At 38.9% G+C, this 24,415-nt stretch overlaps 1 protein-coding gene and 1 long non-coding RNA gene across 3 annotated transcripts; both read left to right on the top strand.

The window, feature by feature from the left end:
- The first annotated feature begins 10,332 nt into the window (after positions 1-10,332).
- LOC135753304 (uncharacterized) lies at positions 10,333-12,987 on the top strand. Of its 2 annotated transcripts, XR_010533573.2 has the most exons (4): positions 10,333-10,787; positions 10,915-10,983; positions 11,081-11,192; positions 12,001-12,987. It is a non-coding gene; the product is annotated as an uncharacterized lncRNA (long non-coding RNA). The 2 variants fall into 2 exon arrangements; XR_010533572.1 differs by lacking the exon at positions 10,333-10,787 and having other exon boundaries at positions 10,845-10,983.
- Positions 12,988-15,198: 2,211 nt separating this feature from the next.
- On the top strand, positions 15,199-16,910 carry LOC135753322 (uncharacterized). Its single transcript, XM_065271371.1, has 5 exons — positions 15,199-15,320; positions 15,507-15,529; positions 16,099-16,307; positions 16,401-16,560; positions 16,774-16,910. Exons 1-5 carry the CDS (start codon positions 15,199-15,201, stop codon positions 16,908-16,910), a joined length of 651 nt encoding a protein of 216 aa, XP_065127443.1.
- The last annotated feature ends 7,505 nt before the right edge of the window (positions 16,911-24,415 follow it).

The raw sequence follows: 24,415 nt of genomic DNA, 5'->3' as shown, positions 1-24,415 counted from the left end.
AGCCAAGCCCAAACGGAATTCGCGCCCGCAGATTTACTGCCCGTCATTGACAAGCACACATATCCCGCGCTTGAGCGTGTTTGTGAAAAGTAATCTCATTGACAACAAGCACACATACATTGCCTATCCCGCGCGTTTGTGAGCCGTCATTGACAAGTACATTATCTCTGCGCGTGCTGTTTGCTTGACCGTTTTTAATGATGGACAGCACAAACCATTTGATATTTGAGATGAAATAAAACTTACCGCTGAGTTAAGCAGAGCTCACTTGACTCTGTCGTCTATGTGACACGCGACAGTCAGCACATGATGATTTTAAATCCAATCACAAGACAAATGCTGTTGTTGTTTAATGTGAAGTTTACGTTGCATTGTAAAAATGATGAGATTATCTTCATATATGCTAATTTCATAATGCGAACATATTAACACAAGCGTTTTATTCTGCTATAATATGTAACTTTATAAACAATAATATGTAAAACTATACAAACTAAAATTCTATCTTGACATGCACATTAGGTTCATGTTGGTCCAATTTGAATCTCTTTCTTGCGCAGAGTTGCCGTCGTCGGTCTCACTCTCAGCCTTCTTCCTATTACGAGGTGTTACTGTCAAAAATGCGCTACACATGACATTTTAAAAACCGGATGGTTTATTTATAGTTCGAATACGGATATTTCATGTCATGTTTGAATGCATATTCGAATATCAAATAAAAAGTGACAGCCCTAATAGGAATTCCTGTGTGCTGTGGATGGCATGTCCCTGTTCTTCCTTCCTTTGCAGAAGTCGCCGCACCTGATAGAGCTTTGCTGACAGGTTTTCCTCACTGATACCATAGTGTCGGGCCATGGGCAGCAGAAGTTGTTTGTCCAAAAAAGATGTGTGTTTTGGGCTGAGAGTTGGCACCCCTTTCAGTAAGTAATTTGTCTCTGTGTAAAAAAGCGCTGTTTCATTTCCATCATCAACCTGTCTATAACTGGATGGAAAGAGTGCGTTTTCATGTCATCTGTGTTGTCTGTCTGTGTTCTCTCTATCGGGGCCTCCACAATAAAATCCTCCAGGTGTCGAATTTTCTGGGTCTGCCTTTTCATGCGTGAAGTATGTGTTGTGCCTGTGTTTGCATACAGAGTCTCTGCTTGTTGTTGGATTTCTTTCCACTTAGTGTCTGTGTGCTTTTCTAAGAGAGCATTAAGTACAGACTTGGCCAAATCATCTGCTGCAATAAGATCAAAATTGGGAGCCTGTAGCTGATCTGACATGAACTTTGTTGTTCTAAATAAATCCTCAAACATGATGAGATGCAACACAAACTTCTCATCGATGATGGCATTGATGGCTCTTGCCTCTGCCCTCCGATGTGGGTTTGACTGAGTGATGACATCACGCAGGGTGGCTCAGATAGTGGGGAGAGTTTTTTTGACGGCGCAGATCGCATTATACTGGCAAGCCCAGCGAGTATCACACAGTCTCTTTGAGTTCCATTGGTTGTGCTGTCGGGTCAAGCTCTTTTTGTTTTTTCATGAATAGATTGTGCACCACGGATCAAGAAAAAATCTTGTAGAGCATTTGTAGTGTATCAAAAAACTCTGCTGCAGCCCTGATATTATGTACACAGTCCACTAACACTAAATTTAGCTTGTGTGCATGGCAATGTATATAGATGGCTTGCGGCACCTCCTTTCTGAATTTTTCCTGCACACCATTATTACATCCAGACATCACAGATGCTCCGTCGTAGCATTGACCAACACAGTGATTTATATCAATATTACACTGAGTGTGTGTTTGATGCTGGCTAGCAGAGAGTCTGCATCCAATCCATCTGCGGCAGTGAAATGCAAAAACTCCTCATGCACTTCCCCTGACTCTGGCTGCAAATAACGCACGATAGCAGAAATCTGCTCCGTTTTACTCGTATCTTTACTCTCATCCACTAAAACAGCAAAACACTCTTACCGCATCACTTATCTTCTTTCTTATCATTTCTCCCATTACAGAAAATATTTCATTTTGGATATCATGGTTAGTGTATTTGGCGTTTGATGGGTTAGTAGCTAACTTTTTGTCTACTGTTGGATCAAACTCAGCAATGACTTGCAGCAACTCACGAAAGTTTCCCAAGTTGTGTGACTCCTTACCCTCTCTGTGGCCTCGCTGTGCGATGCCCTGGCAGGCTGTGAAGTGCAGACTTTCCACCACAGCTTTCATGTATTTTCTGTTCTCCATAACTAAAGCAGAATATCCCTTATAAAGCATGTTTGCTATTTTAGATCCGCTTGTTTCTTTTTACTTGAACTCACTCCATCCTTCCATTGCAAATTTGTGCCCCATAATTTCATGATGGCTCTTCAGAGATGCTGGTGCTTTCCACCAGTTGTTAAATCCGTTGCTTGTAAATGTTGGCTCTAAATGAAATCCGTGCCCTTGTTTCAAAAAATGCCTACATGCAAAACAAATGCTGCATCTTTTGCCATGCTATATTCCAGCCCTGAATACTGATCCATCCAACTTTTGTTAAAACCTCTCTGTTGATTCCCAAATTGCCGTGTGGGGTATTTTTGAAGGACTGGCCTTCTTGGGCCCTGTTAAGGATGGTTTCTAATGTCACCTGCTTCGGCACGAACCTTAACGTTAGTATCCTCGATGGAAGCTGCCGTCGGCGATTCTCCTTCGTTCTTCATCTCCAGGATTTTCTTGTTCCAGATGTGGCGACGAGCGGTGTATCTGTAACGTTACCTTCACAGTCTCCTTTCCCTTCAGGTTGAACTTGTGACTCAGAATGTGGACGCTAAGGGAGCAAAAAACGATCCATTTTTGTGTTTTTTAACCTTCTAAATTAACTCGCTATTACAATCAAACTGCTGTGCGTTAAGGTCAAGGTACTGGCCAAAAAAGATCACCTTTTGTGCCTCATGTTATTTTAGACTAAAATATATATTTTTAAATTACTATTTAATTCCCTTTTAATTCCCTTTTCTAATGAAAAAGACTATTCAAACATATATTTTACACTAAAATAAAAATATAAAAAAATTACAGACATTTCTTGGGGGTGCTGGGCAAGTGCTTTGGATATTATAGGGGGAGCTACAGCACCATCTAGCTCCTCGCTGGTGCCACCTCTGCCTGACACCAATCACTGTCCACGGAAGAAATCTTTATATAGAATAGTAAACAAACTTACGTTATATTAGTTGAATCTGGAATGCGTGTCTTTCTGGTTTATTAAAAACAGGGTTTCAAGAGTTTCACTAAGAAACAGTAGTAAAAAGAGTCACTTTGCAATCAGTTATGATTTCCAACCAAAGTATCTTATCTTACCTTGCTTTATTATAAAGCTCTCCACAAGACAAACAAAAGGTCTTGCATCGTATTCATAGACTGGTCATATTCAGCATTTAGAATTTGCGCTTCCGATTTCTCCAGTGAGCGTTGAGCGGGGCATTAAAGGTTCTCTAAGCGAATCTGCGAGACGTTAGTTATTGTTGACTTTCGAAACTTTTTTCAAACAGACGGAGCGTAGCTAACTCCTCCCCCTCCCCCTCCCTTCCGTGCTTTCATGAACGCGCCCAACCCCCACCCCCAAATCCTTTTTGTCGTTTATTGGCTGGAATACTTTGTTTTGATTTGTGATGCTAGGTTTGGCCATTTGTTGATATTGCCGTTTGTGAAGCCTGGGCTGTCTACAAAGATCGCGTTTTTTTACAGTTTGATCAGCGGACAGGCAGCAAGCAGATAGTGAGGAGATGTTTCCGGTATGTAACAAAAAATGTTTTATGGTCTAAAACGCTTCAATTCGCTTAGAGCACCTTTAAGGGAAATGTTGTTATGGGAAATGTCCTCTTCACAAATCGTCTCTAAGACTGTTGATGTTTATTGACTAATGTGTCCCAGATGCATTGCAAACTAGGTCGTCTCATCGTCTCATCGTCGTCATCATCACGGGGTCGTCCCGCAAATCATGCCTTCAAAACCACGACTAACGACTCAGAACTGGGAGGACATTGATGTAGTACGAGTTCCACGGGTGGGAAGTTACAGGTTTGAAGGCTGCTCCAGTACGCTTTCACAGGTAGAAGGTTGAAAACACGGGTTACAGGTTGCCTGGAGTGCCTACTACCAGTTTTGAGTCATGGTTTTGAAGTTGTAATTTAGCTGCTTAAAAACCTGCCTGGAACGCAGCATTAGTATCATTCAGTAGTATTTTGTTGTTATTAACACAATTTAATGTAAAGTTGTGTCAATTAATAAACTGCTTAAAAACAACTTACAAGGACTAAAACTAAAACCCACTTTGCACCCTTTTTGATGAATGAAATTTACATTTGCTTTTATTTCATTATCCTTGTTTACTTGAGGTTCAATTTAAACACTGTTACTGTGATGTTAGAAACCTTTTGGAGTTTTATAAGAAAAAATAATGTTCTTGTTTTACTTAACATTTATATATTTCATTATTAAGAACTGTAGTTCTGAGTGCTGGACAGGACTATTTTGTATTGTTTGTCTTGTTTTTGTGTGAAAGTTTGTGTGGTTCCATTTTTGGCCAGGACTCCCTGGTAGAAGAGATTTTTTAACTCAATGGGATTATTCCTGGTAAAATTAAGGATAAAAAAATCAAAAGCCCTGCCGTGAAAAACATTTTATAAAATCCCAGCTCTCCGTCACTAGTTGTTGACATGTTTAAAATGTTGCTACATTTTAGGTAACAAGTCAATGATTAAAGATTGAATAAGGTTGGATTTTAACTCCCAACTCAGATATAAATAAAAAAAAACACAGGATAAAGAAATTTACTTTTATGCCTGCAAAACACTCAAGAGTGTTTTCACTTATGTTGGTGCGCACCGTGGTGCGGCCTCGGAGCGCACCAAAATACATTGTATAATTTGTCAGTTAGTGCGGTCCGTGTTCACATATTTTTTTTACTGTACTTGAAATGCCGCACCGTACACCATGTGACAACGGTCAGCGCTGTCATTGGTCTCTGACAGCTCTTACCGTCTCATGACCACCCCCATGTTTCCACGACAACCAGCCTGACAGGGAGAGCGCAGCTATCATGATGTGAGATAAACGATGCACGTCTTTGCGAAGTTTATTCGCTTTAACGCGAAATTGCGTAGCTGTTCTATTAAAGCCTTTCTCACGGAGCCGTTTGCTAAAAAGCCTGTAATGTCCCTAATTGTGTGTGGAGGACAGCTATGCATTTATAAAATCATCAGGATTGGCTTGTTTGTTGTTAACCCACAATATAACACCCGGCTCACCTCACGACGTAAGCACAGTGGCTCAAACATGTGGAGAACTTCCTGTATTTGGTTCGGCCCGAGGTCCAGCAGTGTTCACACCACAGGTGGGTCGTCCCAGAGTTCGGCGACAGCTGCTCCGAGACCACCTGTTTAGAACGGTCTCGGAGCGGCCGTTTAGTGCGCACCCGAGTGCGGCTGTTGTGTTCACACTGACCCAAACGAACCGTACTCGGAGCGACACGCCATTTGGGCCGACCTAAACAGTGTATATGTGAAAACACCCTAAGACAAATCTCAATTTAAAATTTAGGCAACAATTTAAAAGTTTAAAATTAAAATAAGACATTTTCTTTACATTGGGGTAATTTGCCCACTCTCGATTAGTGAGTCCCCCACTACTCTGGTCATTTACATATGAAAGCTTTACTCAGAATAAGGTGATAGGAAGCATGGGGATGTTTATAATTTTAAGAGAAAAATGTTTGTGTGGTTTTTGAAAAAGCACAATTTTTAAGTGACTGATAAAAGTCCACAAAACTCTCTTAACATGTTTTCCCAAGACTTTTAAAAACAGGATCGCGTCACACTAGACTGACGAAGCACAAACACATCTGGAGAAAACTTTTAGTTACAGGCGGGAGTAAACAACGGTTTAGATGTGATGTTTTTATCACTTGGATTAACACAGCACTGAATGCAGCCCAGATAGCATGTAGTAATCGGCCCGTGCTCGGCTGCCCCGCGGTACCTGTGGCTCAGAATCGGCATCAGCATTTGTTAACCGGGCCAAGTGTGGCTCGCAGCTCACTCTGGCACATGCAGTTTTGTTACGACTGTAAAGCACTGGGCCGATTCATGTTTACCGTATCTGTCTGTAGAGATCCGGGCCACTTCTGGAAATGACTCGGCTTAGGTTCAAAGGATGGTTTTCAAAGAAGCAATAAATTAACAAAAGAATTATTTTAAAAGTGACATAAATTCCTGAACGTATCTGATAATGTGCTATCTACTCTTCGAATGTCGTGAACTTGTCCAAAACAAAATATCTAGGGTAAAACTTATAATTTTAAATAATAATATTATTATAAAAGTAATAATATATAGTGTCGTTTTGCACAGTTTTCTTTAATATTTATAACCATTTATAACAAATTTTTTTGTAACGAAGCATGCAGATCATTATTTACATTATTTTTAACATGTATGCACGCTCAGGTGACATCATCAGTGGGAGGGGCCTCATAGCCTTCCTGTGGTGATCACTAATGTTTTTGCAGATCGGACGAAAAAACAACAACAATGGATTGTTTAGCAAGACATGCGAAAATGGGATCATCTCAGAATAAATGGGTAAGGATCAATGCGGTTTTATTTTCTAGTATTTTATGTAGCAGACGCTCTGAAAGGGACTTAGTCATAGATATAATATAGTAACGTTAATGTGGCCGCAATCTTAAACCGACTGTAGGTACGTTGCTAGTTTTGTTGTGTGGTAGCATAACGTTATTTCTGGTTAAATCGGCGGACCATCGCAAATAGGGCTCGGGGATTAACGTTACTCACAAGTAAGATTTAACATTACCGTACTATTGGTTGTAGGTGAGAAGGATTATCTCTGATATTATTGTACTGAAATCGTAGCCAGCTAACTGTTAGCTAGGCTATGTTTACTTTACCAGCCGGTGTTCCGGTTATGAACTGAGACTTGATAAGTCATATAATTTGATAACACTTAGGCTGAATCCCAAACCGCCTACTTCCATACTATATAGTACGCAAAGTAGCGCTTTTTACATACTATATAGTATGGAAGTAGGCGGTTTGGGATTCAGCCTTTGATTACAACTAATAGCAAGCCTATTTAGCTGGGCTCAAACAATGCACGGCAAATTTCAAATCTTGCATAATGAATCAATGACGTATTTCCGTAGCCTACTGATTGGACGAGGGCCATTGAATGGACGATAAAGATGTACAGGTGTAGCGTTCACGCAGAGATTCAGTTTCACAAGTTCAACAACCGGTCAACGTTGGTTTGCAATCGCAAAGGTAATGTTTTACTACTTGATATGTTGTTGGTCTTAAAAGTAACTTGAAATCATTTTAAGGAATTTTTATGGGTTACAGACACATCCATTTTAATATAATTCAAATTTAGCATGGTGTCAACAGTTAATGGTTAATGGTCGGTTAATTGTGTCTCTTAACAGTCCTGGAAAAATAGTAGAACAGATCCAAAGACTTATGTTTTATAATGAAAATGAGAATAGTAATGTTGTTTAAATTGTAGATGTGCTATTGCAAGACATAAACTGAGTGTTGATGAATTTTCAGGTAACTTTACCCTTTCAATTTAAATTACTGATTGCTTTTAAAGAGTAACTAAACCCTAAACCAATTTTTGTTGGATAAACATTGTTTATGCATCTTTTTTTGACAGACCACAACAAGATCATTGAAGTTGCCAAGCTCAGCACCGAAGAGGCCATTACATTTCATTTAGTGCATACATAAGTCATGGCTGAAAACTATGAGTTTTATACTGTGAATTCGAACATTCAAAAAAAGGCAAGGGCAAGTGCTGCTCAGATTTTGAAGTCTTTGCAAACTCACAATTCTAAAACTTGTAATGACACTCCTCATAATCAACAGTGCAGAGGTGTAAAGTACTTGAGTAAATGTACTTCGTTACTGTACTTAAGTATTTTTTGGGCTACTTTGTACTTGTACTGAGTATTAAAAATATAGGCAACTTTTACTCTCTACTCAATTACATTTTTGATTGGGTATTTGTACTCTTTACTCCACTACATTTGAAATGACACTTAACGTTACTCGCTACATTGTTTATTCGTCAAAAAAAAAACGAGACGAAAGTGTCAGAGGGTGATGACGGATAGAATCTGTGGTCGCAAGGTTACACGCACACACACAACTGAGGGACTTCGTTTGGCGCTGCGCAGAGCAATCGTATGAAATTAAAGTACTGCGAGAGCGAATCAAATGCATATGGAAAAGTCTGATCTCGCGGTACTTTGATGTCAAACGCTGAATGGCTTGCGTTCAGCCACCGTAGTAGGACATCTGTGTGCTGCGTATGTCATAAACTGTAGAGAAAAGTTCGCGTCTGGTCTGAGAGAAGAGATAAAGAGCAAACATATGGATGCATATCACATTTGCTTCAGTCAAGGGACCCTTTGTTAAACATGTGATGCTACAATTAAAACAAAAGTGATGCGCGATTGCAGAAGGGTCATCCCGCAACTCAAAGGCAAGCACCAATGTTTATATACTCTGATGCTACTTTATCAGCTAACCTGAGCTGGTACATAACTTGATATAACTTACTATATAAGCCAAAATAAACAAGCGAGGTCTTGTACTGATTGCCCGAGTAACTTAAGTACATTATAAGATTGATAATAAGTGTACAATTTCACTGTCCTCAAATTTTATCAAGTATGCTGTAATGTATTTACTGTAAAGAGGAATGCATGACGGAAGAAATGTAGTGCATTTAATGTGAGATAGTGGTGTTACGTACTACATGTGTTTACAATTAATCTTTCAAATGAACAACTTTGGTAACACTTTACAATAAGGTTCATTAGTTAACAGTAGTTAATGTATTAACCAACTTGAACAAACCATGAGCAATACATTTGTTACATTATTTATTAATCTTTGTTAATGTTAGTTAATAAAAATGTAAGCTTTAATTGTTTGTTCATGTTAGTTCAGAGTTCATTAACTAATGTTAACAAGATTTTAATAAAGTATTAGTAATTGTTGAAATTAACATTAACAAAGATGAATAAATGCTGTATCAGAATAAGTGCAGTTCATTATTAGTTCATGTTAACTAATGTAGCTAACTAATGTTTACTAATGAACCTTATTGTAAAGTGTTACCATATATTTATATCACAAAGTTAGGCTATATATTTTTCAGCATGGCACATTCAAGTACACAATGACACTAGACTAAAATTAAATGGGTTTAAATTAAATTTAATGTAGATTTCTAGACTAAAATCTCATGGCATTTAGTTGAATAAAATTAGACTAAAACTAAATCAATTCAGATGACAAAAATATGACTAAAACTAAATTAAATTTTAGTCAAAAGACTATGACTGTTTAATCTGTGTTTGTTCGGCCAGGTCAAAATTTTGAGGTGTTTGATTTCTTTTCTATATTAGGAAATAAAACCTCATAAATAAACTTTCTTAGTTTTCACTGCCCAGACCTACAATGTCTCTTTGTGTTGAGGACTAGTGCATCTTTGAGCCAACATTCAGTACGAGTAAAAATACTTGAGTACTTTTAAAGTGGGTTACTTTAATACTTTTACTCAAGTCGTATTTAAATTGGTGACTTGTAACTTGTAGTGGAGTAATTTTTACAGTAAGGAATTTGTACTTTTACTCAAGTTTGGCTTTCAGCTACTCTTTACACCTCTGCAACAGTGTGAAACTGTGAAAACTATTGAAAACGAGGCCCCTAAAGATAAGGACTTTGACAATCTTGATGATTTTGATGTGGTGATGTCAGAAGACTCTGTTAATTATGATGATTTTGATGTAGTAATGTCGGAAGACTCTGAAATTGATTCTGAGAAGAGTGGTGACCATTTTGAGGAAAGTCCCGATGAAGCTTTTAGAAACGCTCTAACTGAGTGGGCCATAGACTTCAGAATCACAATGGTTGCATTAACAGCACTTCTGTCTGTCTTGCGTAGTGTCCATCCCACCCTTCCAAAAGACGCTCGAACACTGCTTAAGACTAACACAATATATAGAATAGAACAGATAGCAGGAGGTTCTTTCTACTATTTTGGCATTCTTAATTCATTGTCTGATATTCTTGAGAAAATATTGCCCCAGCTACCAAACAGATATACACTGAGATTGCAGTTGAATTTTTATGGCATTCCGTTGCACAAGAGTTCAAATATGCAGCTTTGGCCTATTTTAGGCTTATTGCAAGGCATTACCAAAAAGCCCTTTCTTATAGCAATATTTGGTGGCATTTGCAAACCAAAAGTATTGGCAGAATATTTAAAAAGCTTAAGGCTCGTACAGACTACATGACTTTAAAACGTTGGTCCGAACTGTGCGGTTCACACTACATGACTTGCTCTCTGTGAAATCAGGAGTGTTCACGTTGTTGAGCAGTTCACACCACACGACATAACGTGACTGCCCCACAACAGGAGGTAACGCACTACACGAGTTGAGAACAACTCTATCACCCGGCGATTCTATCTTGTCCACAAACCACGTTTTGTCACGAAAAATCACGCGATAAAACAAACAGGAAATGACGCGAAACAACACGCGCACCAGTAAACCCACAGAAGAAGAAGACGACGCGCAAAACTTTTGTTTGTATATATAGACTTCAGACAGAAATTCGTGCTGCAAACCGTTTGCGCGATGCAAAGCCGCAAAAGAAAAAAATGAAGAGATGTGTATGTGGAGAGGTGGATTAACACCACACGAGGACAGCAGGGATTTAGAGTTGGAGGTGAGTACAGCTTGTTTAGGAAATATAGCTGCATGCTTATGTTTGGGTATGATCACATTTAAAATATCAACGTGTTGTCTACTGTGTTTAAAAGCTGTGTTTCTTGATTTAATTATCGTTCAAATAGAATAGGACAGGCTTCGCAAAGCATGACTTGGAGAGCGTTTGTCTTTGACCCTGCGATTCTATGCAACAGGTTTGTGTGATTTCATTTCAAACGAATATGAACTGAATGTTGTCATTACGTTTTTTTTCTGTCTGGGTATGTTTTTGAACTTTTTGGTGTCATGCAGGTGACACGTTCAAGTCCCTCAGGTTCAAGTCCAGGATGGGGGACCAGCACCATCCCACAAATAGTTTTGGATAGCTGTTCTGTACCAGGTTATAAAGGACGATTTCTTGAAGGTAGGGTTATTACAAAATATAAAGCTATCTATCTATCTATCTATCTATCTATCTATCTATCTATCTATCTATCTATCTATCTATCTATATCTACTACTTCATTTAAAAAAAAGAACACCCATAACATTGTGGACATCAGCAGTTGACTGTCTTTGATAAAAGTATTTTAGTAAAAACTATTATTAGAAACAGGGATATAGTTCCGAAAAGCACAAGTAATATTTATTTTTATGTCTATACATACCTGTATACATTAATTTTATCTGAGCTTACACTATGTGTATATTAAAGTATTTTGTGTATAAACATGAATTATGTTAACACAGCAATAAATATAAAATTACTTCCAAACCTTATATTGTAATATTTGTTATTCTACATGTTGTTTAGTCCCTAGTTTATCTTTATACTTATTTATATGGATTAAGTAAGAAGGGGTCTCATTTATAAAGCATGCGTATGCACAAAACAGTTCTGGTAACATGCGTACGCCAGTTACCACACAAATGTTGTGATCTTTAAAAAAAAAAACTTAATGGGAGAATAGGCTTGCATGGTGGGATCAGAAGATAATTAATGTACGCACACTTGCAGAAAGGGAACATTGCTTTGTCTGTATTTTTTGGCGTATGCCATTTTTGGCTTTTGTGCATACATAGACTTTTAGTAAGGATCCTACACACAGTTTTATAAATGAGACCCAAGGTGTTTGTTCTACATATAACTATGCAAATAAATCCATTGGAAACTGTAGTCGTGAATATATAATAATTTAATCCGTGACATTTGGTGTGTCCTATTGTTTTAGACACCATCAACGGAAGGAGAGTGGCATAGCCGTGGACTTCGAAAGGAAGTGGCAGTTTCCACATTGCTTTGGGGTACTTGCTACCACTCCAGCTGTAGCAGACTGCTGACCAAAACATGGTTGATGGGCAATGGAAGAATCGTGGGACGGGTGCTTTTCAACCGATGAACACCACCTCACATCGCAATTGTATGGCAACAGCAAAAGTGCAACGCAATCTGATGCGGGACTACTTTGTCTCACCAGCGTGTAGTGTTTATTGGCAAGTTCAACACATTTTAAAAGGAACTGATGTAGAGTTATCCCTGCAAACAGCAGATTAAAGCCAGTTATTGTCAGTATAGGACATTCGTTTTCTTGTATGTTCTAAAGTCCTGTATTTGTAAAGAACACAATGTGGTTCACTTTTTCATTGTTTTAAGTATTCTGTTTATTGTTGTGTTATTATTCAATTAATTTTAATTGCATACAAATCAAAAGGTGCAGGAATGTAACAAATAAAGGCAATCTGCATGTTGCAATTAAGTGCCTTATACTAACTTTATTTCTTGATCCACACTCATTATTCACAGAACATTAACAATGTTTCTATACTACGGCGCTAAACATCAACATATCTGATCATGCTAAAAATTTATGGGGATTGTGATGATAAGCTCTGGGCATTTTTACTCAATGTGGATTAATCTAACAGCCAATCACACACAATTATATTACGATATTTATATATCACCCAGCCCTTAAACGGGCTCTACATAGGGATTTTTGTAATGTTTAATTGTGTTAATGTGGTGCACTGCACGTGTTCTAACAATGTATATTTTGTCTGTCCACATAATATACATGCAAATGTACTACATTGTTTTCAAGTTGCACAAACAACAATGCAAGGCTATAAAGCACTATTCATATTGGCGTTTTTTGTAAAATATGACAATGTGTTTTATACTTTTATACTTTGTTGCATTAAATGTATTACTTTCGATAGACCATTTATTTCATGAAACAGCACTGGGAAATTCAATCTAAACCCTTCAACAAGTTTAATCACCTTATTGATAAATGTAATACATAGTAAAGTCAATAGTTTGTAAACAAAAACACATCGGGACCGGACCGCACATGTCATGCATGATATATGCATTGGGTAGGTTGTTCAGGTGACAACATTGATCCGCTTCTGTCAGTCTCCTGGGCGTTGTATAGCATCACCATTATGCTTCTTTTGAGATGTGATAAGAGAACTGGGTCTTCAATATTCCTCAATTCCAAAGCCATGGTTCCCAAATGAAGTTAATGTATCCCTAGTTGTTTGTGAGTCCACTTGTGCAACAGTAAAGTCTAAAATAAATAAATAAATGCAATGTTTCCAGTTAATATTTACCTCCACACTTTATTAACAAGCTAGATATTTTTCTGGTGTCGGCGACGCGTCTGCGAGCGTCTTTGATGCGTTGTTGGCTCTTTCATACCAACAGATTGGCGAACGTCGATCGCCCTGCTAATCCCCCGCGATTTGCACCCGATCACACCCCGACCTGTCGGCGAGCGAACGATTTGCAAATCGGGCTTAAATCTGGCTTAAAATCATGTAGTGTGAACTAAGCTTTAGTTGATGAAGTTAAGGTCCTGCAATCAGGTTTTATTTTCAAAGGAAAGGAACTGCTCCTAAAAATTTGTTCTGTAATTTGTGATGCACCTGCTCGTGCATATGTTAAGGGAGTTAAGTCTCATACGGGTTATTCATCATGTATATGTGTACAGTCTGGTGTCTATATGCAAAAGCGAATGACTTTCCCTGAGACCAATGCTGCCCTAAGAACCGATGAAACGTTCAGAAGCATGTGTGATGAAGACCACCATATAACTAAATCTCCACTTACTGAACTTGATATAAACATGGTGTCTTGTTTCCCTCATGATTATATGCATTTAGTCTGTCTTGGTGTGATGCGAAGGTTATTAGATCTATGGACAAGTGGTCCTCTCAAGACTCGTTTGCCATCACAGAAAGTAGTCAAATTATCTCAGAACTTACTCTACGTTAAGAATTATGTCCCATCGGAATTTGCTCGTAAGCCAAGGTCAATTGAAGAAAAAAGCAGGTGGAAGGCAACTGAACTTCGACAGTTTTTACTCTACACAGGACCAGTAGTTCTATCTGGAGTTGTATGCACTCCTGTTTACAATAACTTTATGCTTCTCTCAGTTGCGATTTCAATTCTTATTGATCCAACCCTGTGTTCTGTAATGTGTGAATATGCAAAGGCATTACTAGTGGCTTTTGTGGAGCACTTTGGGAAGCTCTATGGCAATGAATATGTGGTCTATAATGTGCATAGCCTTGTTCACTTAGCTGATGATGTGAAATGCCATGGTCCACTTGACAACATTTCTGCATTTCCGTTCGAGAATTATTTAGGGCAGTTAAAGAGATTGGTCAGACGACCAAGTCATCCTGTTGCACAGATTGTACGCAGGATATCTGAAATATCTAGTGGTGATTCTAAGAGCGACCCTTCCAAAAGCTATGTGCGAAAAGAGCATTTTGATGGTCCTATTTTGCCATTGGTTAAAGGAGAAGTTAGACAGTATAAAGAAATATATCTCACAAATTTTTGTCTAAAAGTTTCTGAAGGAGATGACTGTGTCGGAATTGGTAACAATATTGGGTTGGTACAAAACATCTATATTCAGAATAACGATGCATACATAATATATGCTGAGTTTGAGTCGGTCAGAAGCTTTTATGATTACCCAATTGATTCTTGCAGGCATGGAGCTTATCTCGTATCTAATCTTTCTCAAGAATTGAAATGTGCCAAAATTGAAGAGACACTTAAAAAATATGTCATGCTTCCTTTTCAAAACAAGTTTGCCTGTCTACCTTTACGGCATTTAAATTGACATCAATGGCAACTAAGGTTTTTTTTTATTTAGATTTTTTTGAAAATGTTCCATATTGTGGAGTTCAATGAATCATCTGAAGTTAGATTTGTGCCATCTTCATGGGTGCATAATGGTACCTGTGCTTGGCCGACTTACACATCTATGGCTAAGATCCAAAAGGCTGTAACACTGCAAGAATCTCCTAATAGTACTTGGTCTGCCTTCAAGGTTCGAATTATTCATACAACAGGTAGTATAACTTATTAAGAAAACTTTGTTGTTAACCTCCTCAAAAATGTAACAATAATAATGTATTTTATAGACACCTTTCAGGAAGCTCGGCTCAAACTTCCACAGGCAACTCTGATGTCTGACTTGCAGACGGATGATGATGACGATGATCGTCCAGCATACACAAGAAGAAAGAACAGGTTTGTATTTTTACCCCAGTTGTTTTTCATATTACCGTGTAGGGCAATTCTGACGTTATGGACTTGTATTTGTATGTAAATTGTGTATATCTATTGCATTCATCCATTATAATCTGCAAGTTTTGCTATGGCACATTGCTATTGGATATTATTTGGATATATTTTATCCCTCATTTATCTGTTAAGGGGGAACAAAAGAAACCACTCAAGTGAGTGTGACGAAGACAATTTCTTTGCCAGCAAGAGACTGGAAAAAACGAGTCGAATTCAGGATCATTCAGAAGTTGTTGCAGCACCACAAATACCCTCACCACCACTGACCACCATAACTGACTCTTTGGTTTTTGTATATCCTACCACACACGATATACAAAAACAAGCTTCACCTTCTCGTATTCTGAGTGACAGCTCTTCTCTGGATGATCACCAGATTCATTGATTGCATAATAACAATATGATTTGACGCGAGGCACAGATTAGTGATTTAAATCCGATCAGGCATTACGTTTTCCGCAATGCACGGTTGTCATGGTTGCTTAGCTGCGAAAGACGGCACGCGCTCTGAAGGAAAAAGCACATTGACCGGCGTTTAACACTTGTGTTTAGACGTGACATGCGAACGGCCACGGGACGCTGTAATGTATATCGAAGTGTCTGAAATGTGTATAGAAGCCATATCACCGTTATTTGAAAAAATATATACTGTGACATATATTGATATTGAATTATTGTCCAGCTATACTTCAACATAAATTATGCTCATTTTTGTATTTTGCAGCCCTGCTGACTGAAGTTTTTAAAGCACAAGAGGTCATCAAGCAACAACTTGTCATGGTTCTTAAAAATCAACAAAAACAGAACAGTGCTCAGTCACAGAGTGATGAATTTCCAGACATCAGTTCATTCAACCTTCCTTTGTCAGATTTATCTGATCTGGAAAGGCTTGAAAATCAAATTAAGGATCAGCCAGAACACATGAAGAAGTTGGTAAGTTCAAGAACTTGCAGTTTTCACACAATTTGTCTTGTAATGTATGTATTATATTTTTATGAATACTCTGTTATTGTGTGTGTTAAACAGGTGACCTACTTTGGAATTATTGGGGGGTTTTCCACCAAAGAAGCTGTGTGGCGTATCCTGGGAAAGCTTTTGGTGAACTCTTTGGCTAAAAAAATTAACTGGAGTGGTGCAAACCAAAAAGTGGCATTTCGTGCATTGGCCCTCAGGACTGTTGTAGTCAGTAAGTTGTTTTTTTATATATATAATCCAGCACACAGAGGCTGCTACACTGACTCTCATGCAAGACTTCTTTCAAATGAATGTTGAATATGTATTTTTATCTTCTAAGGGTTTAAGTGACATTGTCTTTTCTGATCTGTAGTTGGAGGGAAAAAATCCATATGTAAATTGCATGACAAAGTATAACTTTTTTTCTATTGTTTTATATATACAGATGCAGTGAGGGCAAATGCCCATACCAAGATGTCCACTGATAAAGAAGTGGAAAAATACATAACAAGATGGTTACAACTTGCTCCTGACAGGGATGGAGGAAGGAAGGAAAGAGCTAAATCAAAATCTAACTTTTAATTAAAGTATTAGTCACCTCAAAATGAAAATTTCATAATTTACTCACCCCAATGCCATCCAAGATATCCATGTCTTTGATTCCTCAGTGGAAGAGATGTTGCTTTTTTTGAAAACATTTATGGATGTTTTTTTTTAATAAGGACTTCAATGGGCTCCAACGTTTTGCAGTCCAAATCAATGCAGTTTCAAAGGTCTTTGTAGTGCTTCAACAGGCTGGTGAACAATCCCAGTTGAGGATTAGATGCTCATCTAGCAAAACGATCTGTCCACAGCAAAATCACCAGTGTTAAATCTACACTGCTGGTGTTTACATGGGTACCACCCATATATTCACCAGGAGTGTACATTTAACACTGGTGATATTTCTGTGTAGTGAAACGAGCCCCTAATCCTCAGCTGGGATTGTTGAAACTGCATTGATTTGGACTGCAAAACATTGAACTCAATTATTAGAGAAACCTCCAGAAAAATTTTCCTCAACTTCATTTCTCTTCCACTGAGGAAAAAAAGACATGGATACCTTGATGACATTGGGGTGAGTAAATTACTAGGAAGTTTTCATTTTGAGGTGAACTTGCCTTTAAAGGCATTTAAGGCGTATTTTTACACGAGCAGTTTTTTTTTTGTTTATTTAAAAACTGTGTTTTAACTTCTGCAATGTTATTTTTTTAAGTCTTTTAGTGTGTTTCTTTACACCTGTGCAGTGTGCATTTTATAAATAAATATGCTCTTCATATTTTCTGGTCTTGGTTTATCATTTGCAATAATATGGGATAAATATAAAATGTTTTGTTTCCATTTTATTCAAGTTAGTATAGATATACATTTTGTATTGACTTTGTGTTTATATGAAAGAAAATGCTAAAGTTATTACATGGGTTATTTAAGAAACATCTATACAAGTAGTCATAATGATTTTATAATAACATGGCAAGGTTGATTTGCGTCAGCTCCGGCCGGGAGTGCGTATTAGTGACGGCCCGATTCTGGGTTGATTACAGCAATGTCGGCAAGCTAACGGCTGCCGCATCTGGGCCAGTTGATTCGGCCCGGAATCGGGCAGTGAGTAAACTGCCATCCGGCACGAGTGCATCAGACGAAAGCGGGCCGACGGGTAAGTCTCCGGTAGGTCGGAATCTAACCGAAACTGGCCTGAGTGTATTTTGCTATCTGGGCAGAGATCAGATGGAGTGTCCATTAACTGTGGGGTTGAATGAATATGGATGATCTCCGCTCTTCTCTTCAATGGAGCGGGGCGTGGCTCATTATAGATAATGCAGTAACAGGAGAAAGACGGTACGTCTCCCTCTTCTTATACAGTTAACAATATTTGTTTTCGATTAAACTTACATAATTTAAAAGTAGACATTCCAAGCATTATGTAGATATTTATATTTAGTTTGTATGACAAGTAATCATTAAGGGAGAGAGAGAACTGAACGCGCATCATGTTTATTTTCTTAATTTTGAGACAAGCACAACATTTTGTTTTTATTGGGAGTGGACACAAAAAAACTAGACACTTTAACGTTTTAAAATGATGTATAAAGCATATCTGTATATAAAAAAGAGCACCTATTATGAGAAACACGTTTTTAAACATCCTTTTGTGTGTAGGTGTGTATTAGTACATGCTAACGATATTCAAAAAGTACATACTCAAAGAAAACGATGACGCAAGTTATCGTCTCTAACGTAGGCAACAGTTTACTTCCTGGGATTGTTGACGTAGACAAGAACAACAGTATCATAGTTCAGCCCTCTTTGCTTTGCTTGGGTACGCCCTCAAAAATGGAGGTGGAGAGCACCGAAGGGAAGGGAAATGGGGGAGGTTGGGAGTCCCTGTTTTGAGTGTGCTTGTAAACTCTTCTTTAATCGTTTAAGCAATTAAATACTGTATGTCAAGTAGACGCTATCTCTTAAGATGCGAGGGCAAAATAGCACTTTATGGCCTTCCACAGAGGACATCAGGAAACAGTGGTTAGAATTTATGTGTAATATGGTTCCGGCACAATCCAGTCAGAAGTTGTTTATATGTTCACGGCATTTTCACAATGACTGCTTCATGAACCGTAACGAAATTGAAGCTGGATTTGCGCGACGTCTCCTCCTGAAAGTTGGATTACAGTGCACTTCTGGATCACAGGCTGTAAGTATCCATGTTTATTATTTACCTTTTACGTTACCGGAGCTTAACGTTATGTGCGTGTAGAGCGAGCTTACAAGCTAATGTTTTTGTGTTGTTATATTGCATTTCATAAACCACGTGCCATATTTACCCACATTTATGTTGAATTATTTAGACTTTCGGTTGTTTTTATTGTTTTTCAATAGTCTTTAGATGTTGATTTAGACGTGTTTACAAACTTGCTAAGTTACCAGCTAAACTGTTACCGGTAAAGTTTGTTCTCATGATCAAAGTCAAGAAACTCTCAGTACAGATGATTTGTTTATATGTATTTTACTGTTGTATTTACTTGAAGCTTTCTTAGATTTTGAAACAAAGTAAACACGTCATGTGTGTTGCTAATGTTGGGGCATGTAATGTAATACATGAACATTTTAATGAATAGTCTAACAATTAGTAGTCATTGTACCCTATTGTTATAATATGTCTTTTTGACTGAATACATGTTTGTTTTATTTGTCTATATCCTAGATTCGCAGCAGGACACACCATTCTACACTGTAGGCAGCAGTAGACGTGATGTACAATGCCAAACATGCAACAGTGGGCACACAGTACAAGCAGTCAGACTGGCATATGAGTAGCAAAGGTATGTAACACATATGATGTATTTAGCTAGTGATACCACTACCAGTCCTTAATGTATAACTGATGATGACAAAGTTTTTGTCCTTTACATAATCATAGGAACCCAGGCAGTAGCGTCGTTTCACTATTTTTCCATTACCTGATTCTCAGATTTGCAGCAAAAAAATTATTTTCCTATTTATTGGAATGCTGTGCAGGTATTTAAGTATTTTAGTAAATGTGTTAAATAAAGTAGTTTTTACTTTGACAATAAATGTATTGCTTGTTTATATTTTAACAGGTTGTACCTTGCAGCCATCCATTACAATGTAGTGCCATTGTATTGCTTTTATTTAAATGAATGACATTAAATGAAAACAAAAATTAAACAGTTGGAAATTTCGAAGCGATGTTTTAAAAGAGATAGACAGAGAACTGAAAGAGAAGCAACAGAAAGAGAGAGAGAGAGAGACAGACGCACTTTAAAGAGAGATGTGACGCACTCACGTCTCTCTCGCTCGCTCTCTCTCTCTCTCGCTTTCTCTGCAAGTGTAACTGTGTTACTAAGGCTACCAATGTTTATAGTAGCGGATTAATTTCTAACTGTAATCAAACTGAGTGGAACTACCTGTGCATTAAACGGTTTTAATGCACACCTTCCAGCCAATCAGAATCGAGTATTTAAACAGACCATGGTATAATCATAAGTAAAAACTTAATGTATGAAGCAGGGAAATAAATGATCAAAACAAAAGATTTATTGACTGCAATTTTTGTACAGTTATGTGGATGATGTGATCAGGCTTGTGTTTGATGAGGTATTTGAAGATAAGCTGAAGGAAATCCAGATTCCAATGGACCTGGCATCACAGTTTGAGAGACCTTCAAAGGAGGACGTGATTGCATGCCATCTCACGTGCTTCAGTGCAGGGGTCGTCGGAAGCCAACATACTGACCAGTCTGATCAGGAAGCTCCAAGCGTATCTGGAGAACAACACACGACGGGATGATAACCATATAGTGTCGACTTAGATAGCACCAGCTGACAAAGCTTTGATACCATTTATCTGTATAGATAGCCGTAAGAAGTGAATTGAACAATTTTTGAAAGAAGAGCACAATATGGTTACTAAAGTATGTTTATTTGTATATTGTTTAACATTTAATTATATATTTGTAATAAATAAAAAAACTTTGAGTACTATATTTTCTTTAAGTTACATCTTTTGTTCTTTTAGGTACTTTGTTACTATAATGCTACTTTAGTGTTATTGGTTTAAAAATTTAATAAAACTTATAAACACTTACTCTAGTGTCCTGTGCCTCAAAGGTTCATAGTCGGTACAATAAATGTTCTGTGTGTAGGGATTCAGACTATTTGTGCAAAACCTGGATGATGAATCACACAGGTAAGAGGCCCTGGAACCTGTTGCATTCTCGTTAAAACCTAATAAGTAATAACATAGCACTTATAGGTAAGCAGTCTTTCATAATAAAGTTTACCATAGTGAAATAATGTTAACAAATAAAATAACAAATGAAATAGTTTTATCATCATTTCAATTAGAGATCGACCGATATATCGGCCGGCTGATACATCGGGGCGATTTTAGCAGGTTTTAGGTGTTATCGGCATTGGCCGATACGCGGCTTGCGTTCGCCGGTAGTTTTCCCCCAGTATTAATTACAGACAGGCGTCCAAAGGCAGCCCTGTGTTGCTGGAGACGCTGCCTGCAGCCCATGCATTGCCCCTCCCCCCACTAGCAGAGCTGAACGCTGCAAGCCTGCTCTGGTAAGTTTTAAACTTCAAAGCATCTTTTAACTGTTTGACTGAAATATTGCCATATACTTTGAAAGTGTAAACACGTTGCTCTATATGTGCGTGCAACCATACCTAAGAAATTTTGGTGGCCCAAATGGAAAACGCGAATGCCTATAAAACTGCTTGCCATTATATTTAGGGAGCTTCAAATAGCTTTTAGGCTAACCGTATGCATACGGCAGCTGTTACGAACACTGGTCATAGGATTAAATACGATGCTGATGTTGTTCCGTGATTCAGTGGTATTTGTAGGAGTTTTATTCATTCGACGCTAAGCACTTAGTTCCGAGCAGTTCCCACATGACTTTTATGTGACCGGAGAACTGTTATTTTGTAAGTTTTGTCAACATTTCCGTACACTGGGAGCGCAAAGATACATGCACTCTCTCATCCATGTCTCTCTCACTGCACCTCTCTCACGTGCATGCGCTCTACTATCTGACCGAAGTACGAACACAAACCCTCATGTATTTGTTCAGTTTTATGCGTTTCAAGCGAGCTGAGGCTAACTAACTATCCCTTGCATTTATTATAGGACCCTAGGGTGTGTGAGGTACAGAAGTGAGGCAATGCGCATGTTATTCAGAATTCTCTTTAAGTTGTTTTTTGAACAGCATTGCGGTTTTCATTTTCCTTTTCTTCTTATGAAAGACATTTGCTGTACAAGAAATTAAGTTAAGTGCCCTTAAACTTAGACGTAAGCATTTGTCACGGGGTAATTCAAGAGCAGAACTAAAAGTGGCAACTAATGGTTCCGCCCGGACGAGAATCCGTGATGCACCACTACTTCCTGGTTACTCTGGGCAGCCGAATTTGGGCTTCATTGCATGCAGGTGTGGAAATAAACGTGGCGATCAATGATTGGGTGAATCAAGGAAGAGGTAGAGTATAAAAAGAGCATTGAAGGAACAGGAAGAGGTAGTTGTTATTCCGGTCGAGACGGGAGGTGAGACGGAGCAGCGAGTGGGCTGAGAAGGAGAGAGAGAGAGAGAGAGACATATAAAGGATATTGTGGTTTTGGTAGCACACACGAAGAGGAATTAAAGGAGTAGTGAGTTCCATAAATGTAAGAAGTCTTTATTGCAATTTTGTGTTTACATGCACTGCTTGCTCTTCAGTCTCCCGTATTGATCATCAGCGTCATTGAAGAACGCGTTGGGAAGGATAAGGAGAAGGGAATTGTCGTGGATCGACGAACCCGTGAGTATGCATTTTTACAGCTCTTGGAATGTTTGTTTGAGCGATGTCTGCTAGCATGACTGGAAACAGAACAGCAGTGTGGATTACGGCCGCGGGGTGACACCTATCTAGCCATCCTTCACGTCAGCCTTTCTGTCTGCCATCCCGGGTCTACTCCCAGCTCTTGTGGTGGTGCGGCCTTAAGTCACCGTGAGTGTGTGGATTGCTGTGGGTGAGTCTTGTCATTACTGTTGTGTGTAAATGTTGTCAGCACTCACCCCTTAGGCCGAAGAGGTAGCTCTGGATGAAAGAGAGTGAGCTGGTGTCATTGGGTGACTGTTACCTTTATACATACCAAGACGGCGATCTATAATCCACCCCTTCCAACGGTTGGTGCTGTGAACTCCGTAAGGAGAGGAGTTTGCTGTGAGTATTGTGTGAAGTACTAAGGCGTAAAAATTAGATCAACTACTGCCCAGTGCATTGTCCCTTTACACTTACCTGTGCGTCCAAGCTACGAGTCCAGTGCATTCCCACTTTACACTTACCTGTGCATCCAAGCTACGAGCTCAGTGTACTGCCCCTTTACACTTACCTGTGCATCCAAGCTACGAGCCCAGTGCATCGTCCCTTTACACTTACCTGTGCATCCAAGCTACGAGCCCAGTGTATTGCCCCTTTATACTTACCTGTGCATCCAAGCTACGAGCCAGTGCATTGTCCCTTTACACTTACCTGTACATCCAAGCTACGAGCCCAGTGCATTGCCCCATTACGCTTACCTGTGTATCCAAGCCACGAGCCCAGTGCATTGCCCCATTAAACTTACCTGTGTATCCAAGCTACGAGTTCAGTACATTGCCCCTTTACACTTATCTGAGTATTCATGCTACGAGTTCAGTGTACTTACCTGGTTTTCCTGTGTTATTGTTTGAAGTTGTGAACTCAGTGTATTACCTTCTATACTTACCTGTAGAATTCCATCGACGTCTGGAGACGGAACCCTGGACCCTTTGTACTCTTCTCATAGCCGAATACTCACCTGTGTGTTTTCTAGGCCGTTCTAGGCCGACCCTCGGAAACCCCACCGATTCACTTGACGTCCCCGTATACGACCGCAGGATACGTATCTGTTGGACTGAACAACCCCAGGTACCCGTTCTCTTCCATACTTACCTTCATACTTACCTCTGTGCGTCCTTTCCGTCCAGGAGCCAGGAGTGGAGGAATTGGGCTGCAACGGCTGTGGACAAAAAGGAGGAGCTCGATTAGGAATACCCACTGTAAGTCACTGAAGGACAAGGTCTCACAAAGGCGGAACAACTTACCCCCTGTCCTCGCGAAAGTCCAGGCGACTCTGGAAACCCTGCTCTCCCTGGCCCGGAGACTTATAGTTTTAGTGTCCCCTTTCCCCTGCCCATTCTTCATTTTAAATAATTTAATAAAGTTTGTTTTAACTGTTACTTACGGTCTCGTGTGTTTGGTCATTGGGGTGCTTTTGGGACCTCCTTCAGGTGGAAACTAGGGAGGGGCGGGACTCACGGCATCTATGGTCCGCTCCGACCTGTGACACTTAAAATAGGTTGTAAATAGTTGGTTACTTTCAAGGAAAAAGTACAGTGTTCCCCTTGTTATGCTGCTTGGTTGCTGCTACTGTGTGCAATAGTGTAATTATTTTATTTATGCTAAGTATTTTTAGCAGCACTGAATTTTCTTACTTGTTCTACCTCACCTGTTTTTACTATTTGT

Source organism: Paramisgurnus dabryanus, chromosome 11, assembly GCF_030506205.2.
Source record: "Paramisgurnus dabryanus chromosome 11, PD_genome_1.1, whole genome shotgun sequence".
Lineage (NCBI taxonomy): Eukaryota > Metazoa > Chordata > Actinopteri > Cypriniformes > Cobitidae > Paramisgurnus > Paramisgurnus dabryanus.
The sequence above is the reverse complement of the archived record's forward strand: the minus strand, read 5'-3'. Positions and strand labels throughout refer to the sequence as shown.